Below are 21,604 nucleotides of genomic sequence, written 5' to 3' on the forward strand. Positions count from 1 at the left end.
ATCTGAACTTACAACAGAAAACTAATGTGAAAGATATCTGTAAATAGAAAACAGCTTTAGTCCTTATTTTAAGAATGTAAGTACTTAACTGGATCGTATGCTGAAGTACCTTTCAAAAACAACTTAGCAATCGATTTTTAAAACGTGTTTTTACAGCTCAGTTTTTTAAATTTTTGTTTGATAACAAATATGCTGATCATGCTAAAAATGTTATAAACTTAGCTACACTTACCTATAGTTCTTTCAAACAAACTACACTCTACTTTTTTATTATTATTTCCTATCAAAACCACTTGAAGTCTTGCGGTACCTGAAAATATAAAAAAGGCATTTAAAAAAAATTATTCGTGATATTTAATACGGATCGGCGACTGTGGAAACTCTATAATAACAATCAATGCGCTAATATAGCGAGACAAAACCATGATTTGCTCTGAAGTCCCCAAATTTGAAGGAGACACAAAAATATATTTTAATTAATACAGTATTTTATTATCTTTGGTGGGTTAAAAAAAAACGCTGCAACCAAACTACGAGGCATTTTTTTTTAGGTTCGAATAGTCGAAATATAAAAACTAAAGTGTGACCGCGAAGAGTTGACCCTCATCTCCGTCTTTTTTCAGAATTGTCCATTTTCGTGAAGGGGCGATATGGGGATGAAAGTTGAAAGGGAATTTGCAAGTGCGTCATTGGTTCTAGAGTTTGAATGCGTCACCTTAGAATTTATGAAATTAGCCAAAGAGGTAAAACATTTTAATTTTGTGCGCAGATGTCTCACTGGACAGGTCACATCCTACGTTAGTGGGTGGTTCTTGGTTTTTCTTCTTTCAGCAGCCCAGACGTGGCTCCAAGGGAGGGGCAGGGGGGGCAATTGCCCCCTCGTCGGAAGCGTCTTGCCCCCCCGTCGGGGAAAATTTAGTATTTCGTCGGGGAATCTGTTTGCTTTGGCGTTTATCGTAAATGATAAAATTTTCTCATATATGAACTAGAAAAAAAAAATAGTAGAAAAAAGTAGAAGTATCTTATATATATATATATAAAAGGAAACAAAAATCAATCCCCTTTGAGGCAAGTTTAGCCCGAGTCCGTATAACGTCGTCCAGATGGTGACAAAATATAGCTATTACTTCGGGGGAAATGGTGTGTTTCCTGTGTTTTGATCCTTGAAATTTCTGTTTGTCGATGCAGGGTGTCGATGAGCTGGTTTTGACCTCAGGGTGTCCACTTAGACTAATCCCCGTCCCTACAGAATGCAGTGGTGATTACCGGTCAGACCTAAGGCGTCGTCATCGGGTTACAAGAGAAATACGTACTGAATGACAATAGCCAGGACGAGACGAGAGGGGATGGGGGTGGGGGGGTTGTCATCGGGGGAGAAAAAACATGCTTCGGAGATTTTTGCTTTCCTATTACATTCGCTAAACAGCTCTTCATCAGCACGTCAAGTGTGCAGACGTAGACCGCACTTATTGATGCGTTTTAAAGTACTTTATTTTCACTCAGAAGTTACAAGTAAGTTATTACTGTAGTTATTTACAACTTTTCTGATTATTGTTGATTATTCTGCAACAAAACATATCGATGAGTAAACGATTTTTTTACCTCATACAAGGAAGTGTACTAAAGTAGATTTAATGTTTTAATTTTTTAGTGCAATGATGTCTTGTCTTCAAATGCTAAATGCAGGAAAAAAATTCTTTGGACTAATATAATAAAAGCAAATAGATGTTTAACATTTTAAATACATTTTTCTCAAAAACTTATATTGATCTTGTTTGTAGGCTGCATAATAGTTTTGTTGGGAATGGAGAATGATTTACTAAACATTCAGGCTTGGCACAACTAAACAATCATTAGATTATTAAACGTCGGGTTGATAATGCATCGGGTTTGGGTTCTTTTTGAGAAAAATGTTTGGGGGAGGGGGAGGGGCGAACCTTTTGGAAAAGGCAAAATTAAATAAATAAATAAATCATGTGTTACAAGCAATTGAAAACATACATTTTGCTTCCCAGACGTGGCTCCAAGGGAGGGGCAGGGGGGGCAATTGCCCCCTCGTCGGAAGCGTCTTGCCCCCCCGTCGGGGAAAATTTAGTATTTCGTCGGGGAATCTGTTTGCTTTGGCGTTTATCGTAAATGATAAAATTTTCTCATATATGAACTAGAAAAAAAAAATAGTAGAAAAAAGTAGAAGTATCTTATATATATATATATAAAAGGAAACAAAAATCAATCCCCTTTGAGGCAAGTTTAGCCCGAGTCCGTATAACGTCGTCCAGATGGTGACAAAATATAGCTATTACTTCGGGGGAAATGGTGTGTTTCCTGTGTTTTGATCCTTGAAATTTCTGTTTGTCGATGCAGGGTGTCGATGAGCTGGTTTTGACCTCAGGGTGTCCACTTAGACTAATCCCCGTCCCTACAGAATGCAGTGGTGATTACCGGTCAGACCTAAGGCGTCGTCATCGGGTTACAAGAGAAATACGTACTGAATGACAATAGCCAGGACGAGACGAGAGGGGATGGGGGTGGGGGGGTTGTCATCGGGGGAGAAAAAACATGCTTCGGAGATTTTTGCTTTCCTATTACATTCGCTAAACAGCTCTTCATCAGCACGTCAAGTGTGCAGACGTAGACCGCACTTATTGATGCGTTTTAAAGTACTTTATTTTCACTCAGAAGTTACAAGTAAGTTATTACTGTAGTTATTTACAACTTTTCTGATTATTGTTGATTATTCTGCAACAAAACATATCGATGAGTAAACGATTTTTTTACCTCATACAAGGAAGTGTACTAAAGTAGATTTAATGTTTTAATTTTTTAGTGCAATGATGTCTTGTCTTCAAATGCTAAATGCAGGAAAAAAATTCTTTGGACTAATATAATAAAAGCAAATAGATGTTTAACATTTTAAATACATTTTTCTCAAAAACTTATATTGATCTTGTTTGTAGGCTGCATAATAGTTTTGTTGGGAATGGAGAATGATTTACTAAACATTCAGGCTTGGCACAACTAAACAATCATTAGATTATTAAACGTCGGGTTGATAATGCATCGGGTTTGGGTTCTTTTTGAGAAAAATGTTTGGGGGAGGGGGAGGGGCGAACCTTTTGGAAAAGGCAAAATTAAATAAATAAATAAATCATGTGTTACAAGCAATTGAAAACATACATTTTGCTTCCAATGTTTTTTTTTTTTTTTTTCAGATGTTATCATGTAGTCGAAACTCATGTTTCTAACTTAAAGTAAAAGCTGCGCTTAGCCCAGACCGCTGTAATCATTTGATCGGACCAAGTCCAATTCAAAAGTCAACATTGCTCCTTCGAGATCGATCAAACCAACTTACAGACTGATACCAGACTCAATCTTGTTTATTTTTTTATTTTTTTTTTTGCAAGCTATATTCTTTTTTTAATATGCTTTTTTTCGAGTACTAAAATAGTGTAAAAAAGCAGTGCTGCGCAGTCGGAGTCGGACAGATTTTGGAGACAAGGAGTCTGAGTCGGCATTTGTAGGTTAAAAATTCCAAGAGTCGGAGTCATTTTCCCTCAATGCCTGTAACACTGCCAGTGATTGCGGGGTCGGAGTGAGAGTTGGAGTCGAACTGATTTTAAGGTAAAGGAGTCGGAGTTGAATTGTTTGTCGGTGAGTTAGAGGGGTGATTAAAAACTAATTGTATCGAAAGCCAATGTAAGCACGAAGCAATGCGGTGTCTTTTCGTTTCCCGCGCTGTTTCTCTCTGTCGACTGCTGTCATTGGTTTTTCGAATCAAAAACAATTTTTACTGTGTATTATCTTAATTTTTGAAAGAGTTTATAACTTAAAAAAAGTTTTGTTTGCCTATTTCTGTCCTGATATTTTTGTAGTTGCAACTACATCTTATAAGGCTTCAAAATGCAGAATTTTATATCTATTTTTCAAAATGTATCAGATGAAAGAGACCGACATAGTCAAGGAGAAAAAAAAATATTAAAAAAAATTGCCTCTCTTACACCACCGAGAGAAACGTTGTTAAAACTGCAAAAGGGGCCCCACACCTAAAATGGCTTAGGGCCCCGTTAAGTCTAAATCCGGCCCTGAGTTGGAGTCGGCCATTTTCCCTCCGACTCCGTAGATCTGCAAAAATGATCTATGTAGATAAATTTTGGGGTAAGACTTTGAATTTACATTTTCCCCCTTTAGTCTGGAAAGAGAATTAAAACTTGAAATTTGAAATTATGACCTATTTCAACTGGCATGTTCAATAAAAAGTTTGAAACTAATGGTTATGCATTTTCAAATTATGAATGCTTCAAAAAATTTGAAAAAAGTTAGGTATATAGTTAATTTAAAAAAAAGAGAGAAAAACCTTACACAAAAGAAACTGGTGCAATTAATGTTAATCACTTTGATACTTAATAAGTTTGTTTATGACGTAATATCGTCGGCACTATGCTGAACTACCGAATGTGAAAATTGGCTCTTTTCAGGAGAGCCGAAACAATATTTTTGTCCACCAGACGCTTTAGTTATTTTCAATTTTTTGATTTTTATAAATAACATTAAGTGTAAATCTTATTGTTTGAAGTACAGTAAACTCTCGATTATCCACGAGTGGATTATCTGCGAAAGTCTCGGAAAAAGAAAAAAAAAAGTTGAAAAATTTTGTTCTTCAAAAACGCGGATCTGAAATCAATTCGTTCCAGATTGTTTTTCCCTTTCCCACGACAAGTGCTCCTTCTCAAAAAACGTGAAAGTCCGTATGCATTGTCATCAACTTCTCTTTGACACGTGCCTCAAGGGAAAGCGTTCAGCTGATTTCGGTAAAACACATGTGTTTACTGAAGACCCCTAGTTTATCCCCTAAGGAGCGTACGACATTATAATTATCATCTGTTCCGATTGAGAAAGGTGAGGAAAACGCCTACAGGCAGGGGCGGCAAATAGGGGGAGCAAGAGGGGGCGGTTGCACCCCCAAATATTTTGCGCAGAATATTAAGAAATCAGAAAATTCAATGTACCTAACGCGCAAATCAGTGATCATATGCAATAGGAAGTTAAAAAAAAAAAAAATCTGCAGATGATCTTTAGTAAAAGTTGATGAAACTCGAGACCTGTCCAGCCACGAGCAAGTGTTTTTCGCTATTTGGATAAAAACTTTGAAATTCATGAATCATTTTCAGAACTTTCATAATAAAAAAATAGATGGAGAATAAGTTTGTTTCAACTAAAGAAGAAATTTCCTCATATGGTTTAAATGCCTCATACTTGTAAGTGCAGTGTTAAGATGATGCTTCTGCTTCTAATGTGAAAGGGCAGTGCAGTGTGACTGGCCCAATTTTTACGAGAAGTTACTTGGTATTTTGAGTTCATTGTTGAGCTCATATTTTAAATATACGTTCAGTTAGTGAGTGAACATTGATTCCTCCTGTTAAGAGGCATATTTGAGCAGTTCAATACAATGTATACTTTAATGGAAACTTCTTACAAAAGACACGCTATTTTTGAAAAAAAAATCGTGCATCAACACATACTTTTGCTGGGTGAGGTACAAAATGGTCTTCAAAAGTTAAAGCTAGAACTCTTGATTGAGCTCCTATTGAGAGCTTCTTGTTAATTTGGATTTATTAGACAGATTAAAAAAAATAAATAAAAAAGTGACAAAAATCCACATGGTGACGCAAAGTCAAATGTTCGACTCAATATTTTGTATCAAATAATAGATTCATTCAGTTTCTAATGAAATTAACACAACATTTAGTGATAAATCTAAGTTCAATATTATATGTGCAGGTTATTGAACAAGATAAATAAAATATTTCATTTACAAGTAAAAATTGTTGAACGAAGCAAAAAGAATTGTTTTGCGAAGAGCCAGTGTACTTCAATGATGAAAAATGAAGACTAGAGCACAAATTTTAAACTTGCGTGGTTTTTTTTTAAGAGACAAATTTTAAAGATGCGTTTTCTAACATAACTTTGTAGCTTCAATTATTTTTTCACCGATTCCAATCAACTCAGCTAACTGTGAAAGATCATTTTCGTGTCTCAGAAGATTAGAGATTTTTTTTTTTTTTTTTTTTTTTTTTTGTGCATGATGGGACAAGCAAGACTTTCATCTTCAGCTATACTGCCAAGAGCATGCCACTGGATATTGACCATGATTTCCTCTTCTTCTGGATTCCAAAAATCGTGCAGTAAAAATTTACTTTAGAAACGGTAGTATCAAGATCTTTTCTGTTATAGTTGACTATAAAATAAATTAAAAGTGTAGATATTTAAATTTGAATTTCTTTAATGACCTTACTTTAAAAAAAATGTACTCGCATTTTATTCCACACTGAGAAAATTCATGTTTAAAAAACTCGACCCCCCAAATGAAATGTTGAAATGCCGCCCCTGCCTACAGGTCTTCTGGGAATTCTCTGATGGGGTCTTTTTTGTTGTGGTCACACACTGTTTTCACTTCTGGGCTGTTGAATGTTTTAGGTTGACGGAAAGTTCCTGATTTAAATTTTAGTTTATTTTAGTTCTGTAGAACTTGAAATACACATTTTTTTTAATGCCGCATCTCTTTTAAACGTTTCACGTTTTATTTACAATACAATCATTCTCAAGCAAAAGATAATTTCTGTCTTCTTTACCTCTGGTTTTAAACCTTTTTTCGGATTATCCGCGGTACCTGAGCCACTCAATTCCGCGGATAATCGGGAGTGTACAGTAGTAATAGCCCTTTTTGAGTACTACGGCAAACCATTGAATTTGAAAAACGAGATTCGCGATTTTTCACCTTCGTTTGTTACCGAGTTTAGCATAGTGCCGATCATATTATCAAGTTTCGTTTTTTTTTGGATTACACAAAACACACACATTACTTTCGTTTAGTACATTCAAAAACTTAGAACCAACGGGTGAGGAGTTGAAGTCGGACTGACTTTGAGGTAAAGAAGTCGGAGTCAGGAGTCGAAGGTTTAAAAATTCAGCAGTCGGAGTCGATCATTTTCCCTTAAAATCCCCTGCCAGTTCTTGTGGAATCAGAGTCGAAGGCTCTAAAATTCCCGAAGTCGGAGTCTGTCATTTTTCTTGCTTAGAACTGCTGGTGTGACTATTCATTTCAATAATTTAAATCTCGCTCACTACATTTTAACTTTTATTTTCTATTTCAAACAAACATGCTTCGGCGGCCCACACATTTTCCTCCAAATAGCTGTGATTTGTACGATGATATTTGTAAAAATCTAGGAATGAAATATGTGTGCAGCCCCTATGAAACTATCATGATTATTTATCTGATTAGCCCGGTTACCCGTCAGCTCCATCCACCACCAGCTAGGCCTAATCGATGTAGACCTTTTATTACCATACAAATTAATTAAAAATCGTAAAAATTTGCACCTTTTCTAATTTTTTTAGCGCAAAATTTTTACCCGTTTCCAGTTTCTATTTGTTATCAAATAAAATACTTGTAATGGGTTTTAGCAAACTAGGCTCTTCAAAAGATTTTCAATTTTTTCTCTTGATTCTGCTTTGCGCTAGCAAAACTTAGTAGTTGTAATCCTCTTCCCTTTTCCATGCTTTCCCAAGTTATCCCGGAAAAATAATATAATGAAAGAAAATATAAATAAATTTAATTTTATACGTGTTCTGACTCGCGAGGTTCATCTTAATATAAAGCTAGGCATCGGGCTCAAGTTTCTTTTGAATTTTTTAACTTAATATTAGTTGCTCTTATTTTTTGTTTACTTAAGATGTGGGTTTCTCTGCTCCCCAATAAATATTTTGAGCTAGTGGATGAGCATTGCTATAACCTTGAGCCCTGGGAGTTTCCCTCCGTAAATTTGTGTGTTTATAAGGTTTGATTACGGAAGGGGGAGGGGACCCTCAGTATCTTAATCGGTCACTAACCCCATCACCCTAACGTTACCAAACATGATCTACAATTGCGTTTTCGATACTTCAATTTTAAAACTTTTTCGGGGGTGCACCTCGACTCTCACTCCCTATAAAATACCATTACAGATCGACTAAAAATTCGTTTATTGGACTTCAATTTCTTAAAATTCTTTGGGGGTGAGCACCCAAATCCTTCTCTCCATGAAATTACCGAAGATCATCTAAAATTGCGTTTTCAGAGCTACAATTTCGAAAAATTTACGGGGGAGAACCCCCGGACCCCCCTAATTTCTACAAGCACAACTAAATTCCTGTTGTTAAGTTTCTTTCTCTGCATAAAATTCTGTTGGGGGCACATTTATAATGATTTTACATCATAGTCAGACTTTTCGTCAATATCTAATTCTCAGACAGTTCTAGTTTATTGATCTCGCGATGACCCTGCTCACAAAAGTCTAGTTTCATGTTTTTCATTTTAAATTTGATTTTTTCCCCTACATATTTCATTTTATCTATTTTAAATTTTTTATTTTTTGCTTTTAATTTTTATAGGGAATTCGTGTTCTTAGAAGCAAAAAATGATTAGTTTCTTTATCACTTGAATTGGAGGGGGGCAGAGCCTGATTACCGCAGGGGCATGTGGGGCACAGGCCCTTCCTCTTAGATTTCAGGGGGGCCCAAAATACCCTTAATTTATCATGTTAATTAAAAATAAATAATGATTTCACTCAGAATCTAGAGTACAATGATATCATTGATAGTTTTGCAAATGCCAAAAAGATTTTTTCCTTAAGGAAAAAATCTATTTGTTGTTAAAAATTCCCCTTAAAAGTGTGATCTCTTTGCAAATCAGAAAATCACTCCAAATTTAGTCTGTATTTACTATTAAAAGTTATATGATAGATCATTTTGGTATTTACGGTTTATTGCAAAGTTTAACCACATTTATATATTTATCGTATACTACTACATATCTTCTACTTTTTAAATGTGTATATTACATTGTGATATGAGGTACCACCAAATTTAGTACGGTTGTGTAAAAATGCAAGTATCGAAAGAAATATTTTATTGCTTCAACATATAAAAAAAAGCTGGAATGGGGGGGGAGGCACAAAATGAATTTCCTGAAATAGAAATGTGCCCCATGTCCAATGTCAGGATGATCAGGCTCTGGGGGGGGGGGGGGGGGCGGGGGATCTTGCAAAGTAAAATTTGGCTATGCCCCCCTGTCGGGCAAGTTTGCCACCCTGTCGGGGATTTCCTAGCGCCACCACTGCAGCAGCCATTGGTCACAGACAACGACGCCTCCTATAATTAATTTCAATTGAAAATAGGCAAGAGAGCCAAACAAACTGGTAGCTAATGTAGAATTAGCACACCAGATGAGTGACCGCAGCAATGGTGCGGTTCAACTCAAAGAACCGCACCATTGCTGCGGTCACTCATCTGGTGTGCTAATTCTACATTAGCTACCAGTTTGTTTATCTCTCTTGGCTCCCTTAAGAGGTTTTTTGCCTCCAGCTCAGGTAATTCCTATTCCGGGCTGATGAGTGTTAAAAAGCACGAAACTGCACTCCTCGGATGGAATAACTGAGCTGGCGGTGTATTTTAAACATCCCTTTATGTGCATTCTAGTACTTTAATTAAATACTTTTATTAATAAATTAATTTTATTAATTAATGCTGAGTTATCATTAATTTTTTTTTAATGTTTTTTACTTCTGACTTTTGATAAAATCACAAGAATATGATGGATGCGTGTTGGAGTCTGATATAAGAATGGTGGACCTTTGATCCTGGACCCCACCCAGTTTGAAAAATTCCTGTGTGTGCCACTGAACAAGAGAGTGATTGAATGTAACAAGAATTATCATTGCTCCAATGCTGCTCATTCATTACGGTTTTTACTGTATATCAAAAACGAGCTTTTTTACTGTTGTAAATTTCTGAGGAAAAAACAAGATGAAAATATCCTCAGGTGGGTTTTCTTTCTTATGCACGTATATTTCTTTCGCAGGCCTGGATCTACGTACCCGGACACTCCACAGTGGGGAGGGGCACACGGCGTTACAGCCCAAGAAACGAAAAATAAATAAATAAATTGAAAGAACCTATACTCAAATTTCAAAAATTGAAAGTATTTATATAATGTTTAGTAAAAATTTAAGGAAAAATAGAAACTCAACACATAATTAAGAACAACAGCGAATCTTCATTAATTGAAATGACTTACTGAGAAATGGATTTCTAACAAATTTTTTAAGCAGAAAAAAATTGTTAAATATGCAGAAAACATTAAGAATCCGCAAAGTTTGAATGTATTGTTATGAGAGCCAGTTCTAAAAATTTGAAAGGTGAAAATAAAAGTTTAACTTCATCAGAAGATTGATGTTCATGCATTGTGCCTCTACTTGAACCTGATACATTGTACCACACTTACGTAAAGTTATAGCAGACTTGTTTCCTTGATGACATGCCTTTTAAATAATTTTTTTCATGAAATTAATTAGTTTTTAAATGGATTAAAAAGCCCACATAAAAACCTAGAAGCGCTTAAACAGGCAAGTAAAAAACCTGAAAATAATAATAATCTTTACTAATAATAAAGTTGAAAGTCTGGGTGTCTGGATCTCTCTGTTACGTGCATAGCGCCTAGACCGTCCGTCCGATTTTCGTGAAATTTGGAACAAAATTAGTTCCTAGCATAGAGGTGAGCAGCTTGAAGCAATTTTCGAAAATTCGATTTTGTTTTTTTTCTATTCCAATTTTAAGAACATTTTACCGAGCAAACTATCATAACATGGACAGACAAATTATCATAACGTGGACTAGCAAATTATCATAACGTGGACTAGCAAATTACTATAACGTGGACGAGCAAACTACCATATGCGACCATGGGCGAGCAAATGAACATAGCAAATTGGCGAGAAATTCACCATCCATCATTTGTAAATATACAAGCGAACCAAAATGACTTTTTAATTCTACTGCGGGCAAAGCTGTGCGAGTACCACTAGTAAATAAATAAGAAGAATTAAACAAACGAATTCAAAATGTAAGTAGAAATATTAAAGCACATAAAAACAAACAACAATCTCTTTTAAAAATCATTATTGAGGAGGGTGAACAATCCAGCAGGCGGTTAAGGGCTCTGCTGAGTTTTTGCAGGGGGCCCAAAATTTATTGATCCGGGCCTGTTCTTCCGTTTTGAAAATGCATGAAAAAGTCTACCCACTCATACAAAACTACGAATTCACTTGCACAAGCACTTTTTCCTCCAAGGTAAAAAACATATTTCTAAACTAATTGCTGCAACAAAAAATGTAGTCTTAAAATTACAATAAAAATTTGAACCTTTTTGTAGAAATAGTCTCACTGAGTCTACCACAGCTGGGTTTTGAAGATAAACGTGAATCCAATTTTGCGTCGTGTTTGGTGAGTTGTAGCATGTTGTAGTGTTACCATCAGTCACGTAGTGCACGTGGTTCTTGGTATCTCTGAAAGCTTCAGGGTTTTTCACTTTCGTTGGAATGTCTGAAAGACCACGATAAACTTTTACTGTTAGGAATTGAAAACACAACATAACCGTACAAAGAATGAGAATACAGCTACACGAGAAGTGCGGAAACTTTTTAAGTAGGGTAATGTGGTGCAAAGGGAAATGGTGAAATATTTACTCAGTTTTAAGCGCTGCATAATATCTGGCAATATTTTAACTATGTAGTAACACATGTAGTCTATTCCAGCCAAGAAAAAATTACCTCTAAAGATCAAAGCATGTAATAATTCAAGCAATTTTCAAAAACTGATGCTCTTATTATAATATTTTGTTTTAAGTCAAAAATTGTTTTCGTTATTACAAAACTAGAAAATTGCCCATTAAGGCCATAAAAATTGCTTCTACGTTTTAACGAAGCAAATTAACTGTTTAGTGATATTCTAATAGTTGAAGTTTAACCCTAACTCCGGTGGATTAACCCTTAACTCCAGTAGGTAGCGTTCACTGCTGACCATTTTTTCGTTTCTTCATTCTCCTAAAATGAGTCTTAACAGTAAAACAGTTAAGTTACCGGATCCAGATCAGCCTTGTCACAATAAAGCATTTTTTTCATGCAATCTTGATGAAACCCATTCGCAACTCCAACGAACTATAGGGGGCACTGCAGTCACTGTCTAATGGCGGACAAAAAAACTAAAACAAACGCACGTGGTAACGAAGAAAATGCTAAAAGTGTTGTGACTTTTGTTCGTCTGTATGATTTTTTTGTTTTATCCTTTTTAAATCAATATTTTAAGTCCTGAGGATATTTTGGCCCACGTAGAAAGAGATTAGAATTCAAGAAGCATTAATAAACGTCAAACATTAATGCAAACTACGTAGTTCGTAGTTCTAAGCAGCCATTTTCACGATGTTGAATTCGATATTTATCAATTCTTGATAAAACTAAATAATAATTGTGGCCTGACAAGAATAACAATTAATGCTAGAAAATTTAATATGACATTACAAATTATTACCAAAAGAAGATGATACTTCTTTGCTTTGCTTGCCTAGCGCTTATTGTTTTGCATTTGTAGCTGAGTTATTTCTCTCGAATTTCCGAATCGGTTAATTTAAAATTTTTCTGTTTCGATGTTTCTACTTTCTGAGTTACGATTTAATTATGTCATGCTATGAAAATCATCAACAAAATTCTCATGGATATATGGTGGTAGTTTTCTTTTCAGTTGATCTACCATTATTTCTTTTTACTTATCGAATTCTGTAATCTTACCACCATTTTATTCCACTCATGATAAAAATTGAAAATGGTTTAACTAAAAACGTGAAATCTCGCCAAGGCTACTTTGCTCGCACAATACTAAAACTATAACCCTAAACAAATTTGGCGAAACCTTTCAGCTGAGAATAAAAGGAATAAAGTAAATTCTTTCTCGGTTAAACATTTTTCATTTTGTTCTACGATAATATATTCAAGAAAATATTTTGCATACTGTGCATTCCAACTAAATGCTGCTGTAAAATATGGTTAGTTAAATTAATTTAAGATTTAAAAAAAAAAAACCCATATTTTTACAAATTCTCACAAAACAATAAAAATTTTTACCTGTATATCGTTATCCAAGTTTGTTAATCCACAGTTTTCTTGTGTTTAGAATTTCGCCATTTACGACAGTCAACTCACGTTTTAGGAGGAAATAAGGAAAACTAACATTATTTTTTGAGAAGCTCGAGAATACTACTAAGGGACGAAACAATTTTGTAGCTGAAAGCAATTTAAGACACATCGATTGCGTTAATAAATACTCAGAACAAACTGCCTGTGTTTACGTCAACATTCACATGTGGAACGCAACGTGGCAATGTTTTAGTTTCTTCGGCAGTTTTGTAAAACACCGCAAGGTAGCGTATACGAGCGCTGGAGTTGCGAATAAATCAGCAAGCAACGATAGAATTAAAAATTAAAAAAAAAAAAAAAACCGACTGAGTCGCTAAAATCAAGAGGGAAAATTGAAAATCCTTTTAAAAGCCTTAGAATATAAAAATCAATATCAAGTATTTTATTTGCTATTAAATAGAAACTGGCAACATATAAAATTTTTAAATCACTGCGATTTATTTCCTTGTCGGCCAACAATGAATTCGGTTATCAATCGCGTGAATAAAAGTTTAGCCTTTATTAAAATCTGCTTTAAAAAAACGTTATAATTCGAATTCTATGAAACCTGGAAGTTCCAAACACATTCTATCAGACGCGGAAAAAAATTCTCTTTACTTTGGTATTAAATTTAAAAATTTTTAACTACGTTTTCACTGCAAAAATCACGAAAAAATTTTCAGAGGTTTTTAATTAATATCTTCGTTAATTAATGTCATCCAAAGATGCAACCTAGCTAAGAACACTCTCGATCAACTTTCCTTTCGAATAAATTTTTCTTTTTTCGGTCCATCCATTTAGGCGCTAGAGTGCCACAGACATACAGATATACAGACACGTCAAACTTATAACCCCCTTCCTTTGTGTGTCGAGGGTTAAAAAAGAAAGTTGCAGTTTTCTGAAAATTGCTCACAAGTAACCCTACCCAAGTGTGAATCATTGTTTGCCTCCCCAAGGCGGTAACTGAATGTACATTCCAATAACTCTAAAAATATTATTTGGGAGCTTCTCTTGGACGCTGATTTGAAGTTGATGAAATCTTTTGCCCTACCTTATAATATTCTATGCTGTATAATAAAACATAGAAATCTTGTGATGTGCTGAGAAACTTGTGAAGCGGAATTTAGAAATGCTTTAATTCGAAATGAAAATAGATCTGATATGACAATTTTCACTAGAATCTCATCAATAATTTCTGCACTGTAAAAACGATTCAGAAACGTTCCTGGAAAATAGTAGGCAGCTAATGTGCTCAATTTCTGCCAGTAACATATCTTGCAAAAACCAGGAACGTTTTACGCTAGAATTCAGTAACCTCCCTAAAATTATCCTGGAAGCCTCCTGAAAATTAAAGAAATCTTCCCGTTTAGAGCCAGTCGTGTCACTTGAACTTTGTAGTAACCTTCGGTAGACGTAACATAACAGCTTGGCACCTTCCTGATTTATCAAGGAAGTTCCAAAAGCAGTATTGCTAACATGGCCAAAGCAAACACAGAATTGCAAGCAAGTATTAAGAATTTTACACTCCTACAATTCTTGCAAAGCGACGTAGTCCAAAGACTAATTAGCTCCCTTTGGGAGCTTACTACAATTCTTGCAAAGCGACGTAGTCCAAAGACTAATTAGCTCCCTTTGGGAGCTTAATCAGTCTGAACGAGCCGTAATAACATTGAAGCCGATACACTTTATAAATACTCTCTGTTAATCTTTAAACTGGGAGCTAAAAATCTTTTTCACAACAGTGAAAAGTCTGCATTTGTGCAACTTGTAGCAATTCAGGAAACTTTTTGACAAAGATACTTGATTTTTCCATTAAGTGGATAAAAACCATTGAAATCCTGAAACGTTACACGGAAATAATCAGTAACGTTTCGGAATTTTTTTAGTGTATGATATTTATTTTTTAGGTCTCTTGAAGTCTAGTACGACGCGTGGAATAATTCCGATTCGTTTTTGTTAAAGATGACATAAATATGTATGAAATTAGGATATTGATGGTAACAGAAAATAACCAACATTTTGAAGCACAATTATATAGATTACTGAATACACGTGTTTCGATGTTTCCGGGAACCCCTTTTTCAGTTCAAAATTGTGAGCTTTTGATGGAAAAGTAAAGGCATCCGTTAAAAGCAACGAAAATGAACAGCAGACAGCTTAAACAGCAGAATAGCAGTTAACAAAACAAACATGACAAAATGGAACTCAGAGCCGAAATTTATTGCATGATTTCCTTCGAGAAAAAACTGTTAAGTAATAAATTTCTCAAAAAAATCCTGTAAAATACATTTTACTGTCAAAATGAAACCACTAAATAATAAATTAGCAATAAATTTCATGTTATAAAAAACTTTGCAAGGAATCAATTGCTGCATTTAGCGAAAGAAAGATTAAACATAATGCAGGGATACAGAAAAAGTTGGGAAAGCAACAAAAAGTGCAAAACATGTACAAAGTAAAACAAGAAATAGAAACGTAAAGACAGATAAAAATTTATGAAGATACGACAATAAACACCTACAACACGAAAATCATAGCAGTTCAAAGACGAGGGCGAAAAAAGAGTACCAATTACAGGAAAGGATGCCAAACTGCAAAAAAATATGGAATGGCTTTAAGATCGTTAACTGAGTTAGAAAAATTCTTCAGAATGTGGAAAAACTCTCAAAAATCAAGATCTGACGAATTTAGGCATTTCTGAATAATTTTATAAGAGTTAAAATCAAAGAAGTGATTCTACCAAAAAACATCTTACATTTTTAACACTAAAACGCCCTATAAACATTGGATATTTTTTATAGCGATACTGAATTTGTAGCAATATATGTGACAAATTGGTGATTGTATAAAATTACTGGCGATTATTCATAATCTCCAATAACCTTGGTTAAATTGAAATTATATATGTATGTAGCAATGGCACCTTCCTGATTTACCAGGAATGCTCCTAATGCAAATGCACCCGAAGCTACGACGGAAATGCAAGTAAATCCTTTAAAGCTCCAATATCCGAAGACTGCAGTTCGCCCTTGAATCTAGGCAAGTTAATCCGGGGGTGCCGTAACTAAGCTGATGGCGACACACCTAATAAAGAAGTCTAGTATATTTTTACACTGGTAAATTAAAGTGTTTTTCACCACATTGAAAAATCAAATTTCGTGGAACCTTTTGCGATTCAGGAAACGTTTTCTCAAAAAAATATCAGTTTTTCACAAGAAACTGGTGTGAATTCTTGAACTTCTGAAACGTTATCCGGAAGTAATCAGTGACGTTTCGGCTTTTTTTTTTACTATGTACAGTTTGAAGGAGAGAGGGTTACGGACGGATGCTCTGGTTTCCATTCAAACCTCGTGTTAATCTTTCGCCTTTTTACTAAAGGGCTACGGACGGAGAGACAGACACGGTGACACGTACATATTTAAAAAAAATAAATAGATACCACAGAAAGGAGGGATAGCGGACCATCCTTCCGATGTGCAAATTCTTTTTTCGGGGCCATTGAGTGCGAAGCCTTCCTTGCATTCATACTTGATATAATCTCCAGGTTGGTATGTATTCTGTTTGGGAGTGTAAAAACCTCCTATAGGCACGTCTGGGTAGCGACAAGCTGTAATGTAAAAAGTATATAATTTTTTTTATGAAAGAATTAAAATAACAACCAAGCGCCGATTACCCGAGTTTGTCGGAACTGACCCTAGTTTGGATATTTGGATCGGCAACCCTAACCAGAGACATAACTACGATTTTTTCAAGGCCTAAAAATTCTTCTTGTGGTGAAATTCAATTCAAAGGAGTGAAAATGATAAAGATCGTAATTGGCGATGAATTTCATGCAAAAATAACTAAAAAAAAAATGTGTCGTAAAGACAGGATTTTGTGAAACTTTTATCTTTTCTTTTTCCTTCTGAACTATCACTTCACCTGCACGTTTTCTCTCACGCCAAGTTCTTGTTCTTTCTGCTCCTGACTTAGGCATATTCACAACAAAGTTGCATACTTTAATGAAGAACCATACTCATAACCCGCTTTTTAACTGTTGCGAAAAAGAACGTTAACAAACTATTATTTCAAGGCTGTACTTAAGCAATATGGATCGCGTTTTTAAACAGATGACTTGAGTTGAATTAAAGAAATCTTCAACAAGAAGTTCCGTCCAGAACTGAACGAGCCTACTTTCCGATATACACATACTACTTTCTAGTACGTGATCAATGTTCTCAAAAATAGCTAAAATCGCAAATTGTTTCAAACATATTTTTTAAATATTTTAAGCTGATTTCTAGGAATAAAATATTCTTTACTCATCTAAAAAAAAAAAAAAAAAAGAAGAATTAAAATAGCAGCACCTTTTAAACAAAGCAGCTATTACACGTTTTTCCATTTAAAAAAAAAATCTTTAACAGCATTCAAAACGAAAAAATAATAATTTAAAAAAAATTTTGGAAAAAAAATAGACCGACTTTAAAATTGCTCTAAAAAGTGAAAAATAATTTTATTCTTTAAACACCATCGATTTAAATATAATTTTTGAAGTTGGCGCAAAAACAAAAAGTAAAATCCAGTGTAATAACCATATGCTTCGTTCACGGGGCCGTCCCAAAGGAAGGGGGGCGAGCGGGGCAATCGCCCCGGGCGCCACGAAATAAGGGGGTGCCGCAAGGCGCCCCTCGTTTCGACGGAGCACGACGACACTCACACGAAATGATTGTATAAAATTAGGGGCGCCCCCTCATTTCAGGTATCATAGACACACAAAATAGAGAATCATTGCAATGATTTTTCATTTTGTCCTGTGGCACGAAAATATTCCTGTCTCTCAGTCTCCAAAACATTCGTTTCCTTTGTATTATTGAAACAGATACAATTTCTGAGAATATAACTGTTTAGAATCAAACAAAATGCACTTCTCATTTGTCTTGTTCTCACCAAATTTGCTTGAGTTCTGCCCCTGCAAGCAGTGACGTAAGCAGAATTTTTTTTTTTTTAAGGGGATACATTTAAAAAAAAATATTGATCGGATAGGAAAAAAGGTCAAAAGGTATCCGGTCAAAATTTTGAAACTTTTAGTTTTAAAAACGCAATTTTAGCCTTAAAACGCGATAATAGGCCGTGTTTATTGACGTTAGGGTAAGAGAGAGGGAGCTCAGACACTGTTTCCGATCGATTATTTTTTTAAATAGACTGAAATCAATTCCTGCAGGTTTTCGAAATTGAAGTTTCAAAAACGCAACTTTTGACAAACTTTGAAGATTTTATGAATAGGAGGATCTGGAGCATTTTCAATTAAAATTTTTCAAAACTATGGATCAAAAAATTTCAGCAGTGTTTTACTTTCAGGGTTCCCACTTAAATTTTTTGTGAGTGTCGTTTGAAAAACGCATTGCTTGTGATATTAAAGAAAGGCGGCATGGGGACCCTTACACGAATATTTTCTTAAACTCAAGTCTTAAAAGCAATTTGTAAGGCCATATTATTTAATATTAGAGCAGTGCCTTTTCGAAATTACAGCTCCAAAAATGATGCAATTCTGAGCGATTTTCGGTGTTGTTGGGGGCTTCTCCTTAAAACTTACAAATATTTGCTGTAAAAGAATAATATCTTTGTTTATAACATATAAGAAAGCTGATATTGAATTGGTACAACTAAAATCAAAAGACTCTTGAAAAGAATCATTGGATGAGTCCAGATCGAAAGTTTTTTTTGATGTGATTTACTCCGATAAATACATTTTCTATTTATAATCAGCAAATTATTTATTCGTGTTCTTAGTTTGAACAATATGAATAGCCAAGTCAGTTTTAATTGTTTGTTTTTTATCTAGTGGGATAACATATTACTAGATAAATATTTGAGTTTTTAACATTTCTATTTTTCGAAAAGTTTTTGGGGCATTAATGTTTCACTATTAAAAACAGATTCATTGCTTGCGTTTTAATTTTTATGATGCATAGCCCTTTGATTGTTCTGTTTATCAATATGTAAAAAAAATCATGTATGTATTATGCGCTGGTGTTATAACTAACTTGATTTTTCTGTGTATATAGGGGAGGGGGGGACGCCAGGAAACTTTCGCCCCGGGCGCCGTCAGCTCGTCGGACGGCCCTGTTCGTTCATATTTATTTCAGAAAACATCCAAAGTTAGGAACGAAACCTTTATATCGTTACTAAAATATGCTGTTATCAATGCATAATGTATAAGGTAGAGAAGAAACTGGGCTTGTTTAAATTTATAGTTGCAGCTGAGTTATGGTTGTGAATGATTTTATTTATCGTTTTTGCGCCAACTTCAAAAATTATGTTTAAAAATATTATCTATGGTGTTTAAAGAATAAAACTATTTTTCACTTTTTAAGGCAAATTTGAAGTCGGTTCTATTTTTTTCCAAAATTTTTTTTATTTCATTCTTTTTAGTGTCAATATTTCAGAAATAGTAATTGTTACCATCACGAAACTTCACCTTATTTTTTTTCATAAAAATGCTCCATACTAAACAAAAAATAAAAACACATAAACATGCCCAATGGCGTAGCTAGACCCGACTTTCGGGGGGGGTTACTTCTTATACATACATACATATATATATATATATATATATATATATATATATATATATATATAACATATATATATATATATATATATATATATATATATATATATATATATATATATATATATATATATACATATATATATATATATATATATATATATATATATATATATATATATAATATATATATATATATGTATAATCGCTTGGAATTTTTTCCTTTTCTTCTTTTTTTTTTCTTTCTCTTCTCTCTTCTCTTTCTCTTTTTTTTTTGAGACTAACTTTTCGGGGGGGGTTTTGTCCCCAAAACCCCCCCCCTTAGCTACGCCCCTGAACATGCCTTAAAACTTTAAGCGATTGCCACTAAAAAATTGCCCTTGTTCCTCTCTGGAAACCATTAGTGTGTTAATTTAATTATAACCATTCAAAAATTACGTTTTCCCTAACTAATTTATATTTCACAGCATACAAGTTGCTTGTGATGCAACCCTGTATCTCCTTACTTAGCCCAGATCATCTGTTATTGGCATAGTTGATAACGATAATAATACTAAACTATAGTTGAGGCAAACTTAACGTGGTAGCATTGTGAAGGCTAAAGCAGATCTTAATCACAGCATATCTCGCTTCCAGGTTAAGTCTTTTTGTTGAACTCGCACTTGACATAACTTTTATTTTCGAGGTAGACCGTGCAAAGACGGGCGACGCAGCTAGTTTTAGAATATAATAAAGGGGGGGAAAGGAAAATATTTTAAAATAGTTTTAGATGCAAATCTTCTTTAAAAAAAAAAAAAAAAAAAAAAAAAAAAAAAAAAAACATTATTGTTCATTTTAAAGAACTCAAGCACAAAACTGGTAATGATGATTTTCTTGATTCTGACCTTCCAGAACATTTAAAATTCTTACCTTGAGGAGCAATGACGTCAAAGTTTGAAGATATAAGTATCCAAGTAAAGATTGTTGTTACCTTCATACTAGTAAAGGTTTATAAATTTTTGCTACATATCTTCATGACAACTGCAGGTGGTGAATCATGTGATTTCTTCCTCAAAAATAATAATATAAACAAAATTTACACTTACGGAAAAACGTCATGATTACAAATAAGAGCACCGGTTCCGCACAGGAAGCGAGGCGGATATAAGGTGATTCTTTTCTGGCGACCCAAACTTTATCTGCGGTAAAAATGGCTGAAAAATAAAGGAATTGTTTCTAGAAATTTTTGTATTGCGATTAGTTTTTTGCGTAACTTGACTCAGTCATGTGTGTCTAAGTGTAATTTCATTGCTCGGAAAAAGCGCAATTAATTCTGTATACCTTAAAGCCAGACTGACGTATCACACATATCACTACTTTTCAGGAGATCGTAAAAACGTTAGTCTGGTGCATACAATGGTTGAGGCTCACACTATTATAACGCTGGTTAAAAATTATAATAAAGGATTGTTTTTTTGAGCAATCACGATTGCTTATTGTTCTCACTTGACCGTTTTTGGCGTCCGTGCCTTTTTCAGCTTGGACCAGGCCTGCAGCACCACCGTCCACCGGCGGCGGCGCGGCTGGTCCTGAGCACTGTCCCCCGGAATCCACTTTTGCTGGGCGGTGGCGTTCATGTCCCACACACACGAACGCCTACACACACACACACACACGAACGCCTACACACACACACACACGAACGCCTACACACACACACGAACGCCTACACACACACACACACGAACGCCTACACAGACACACACACTAACGCCTACACACACACACACGAACGCCTACACGCACACGCACGTACACAACACTCACTCACACACATGCATACATACACTTACGCACCCACACACATGCGCCTACACAAACACACACGCTCGTGATTGCGAAAAACAATTTGAATTCAAGATGCCAAAAATTCAAATTAATTTTTTTTTTCTTTTTGTGGAGTTACGTTGTTGTTTCTCAATGTGAAATAGGATACTACATACAACGCAGTAATAACCTTAAAATGACCGAT

At 34.8% G+C, this 21,604-nt stretch overlaps 1 protein-coding gene across 1 annotated transcript in view; it reads right to left on the reverse strand.

Annotated features, from left to right (window-relative positions):
- Positions 1-20,632, reverse strand: part of LOC129227817 (uncharacterized) — a 46,358-nt gene extending 25,726 nt beyond the window's left edge. The window contains exons 1-4 of the mRNA XM_054862430.1: positions 20,503-20,632; positions 16,483-16,650; positions 11,239-11,418; positions 233-310 (exon numbers count right to left, since the gene is read on the reverse strand). Of these exons, the coding sequence (XP_054718405.1) occupies positions 233-310; positions 11,239-11,418; positions 16,483-16,650; positions 20,503-20,569 (493 nt within the window). The 5' untranslated portion in view covers positions 20,570-20,632. The remainder of the gene's footprint in view (positions 1-232; positions 311-11,238; positions 11,419-16,482; positions 16,651-20,502) is intronic.
- Between the last annotated feature and the right edge of the window lie 972 nt (positions 20,633-21,604).

Source organism: Uloborus diversus, chromosome 8, assembly GCF_026930045.1.
Source record: "Uloborus diversus isolate 005 chromosome 8, Udiv.v.3.1, whole genome shotgun sequence".
Lineage (NCBI taxonomy): Eukaryota > Metazoa > Arthropoda > Arachnida > Araneae > Uloboridae > Uloborus > Uloborus diversus.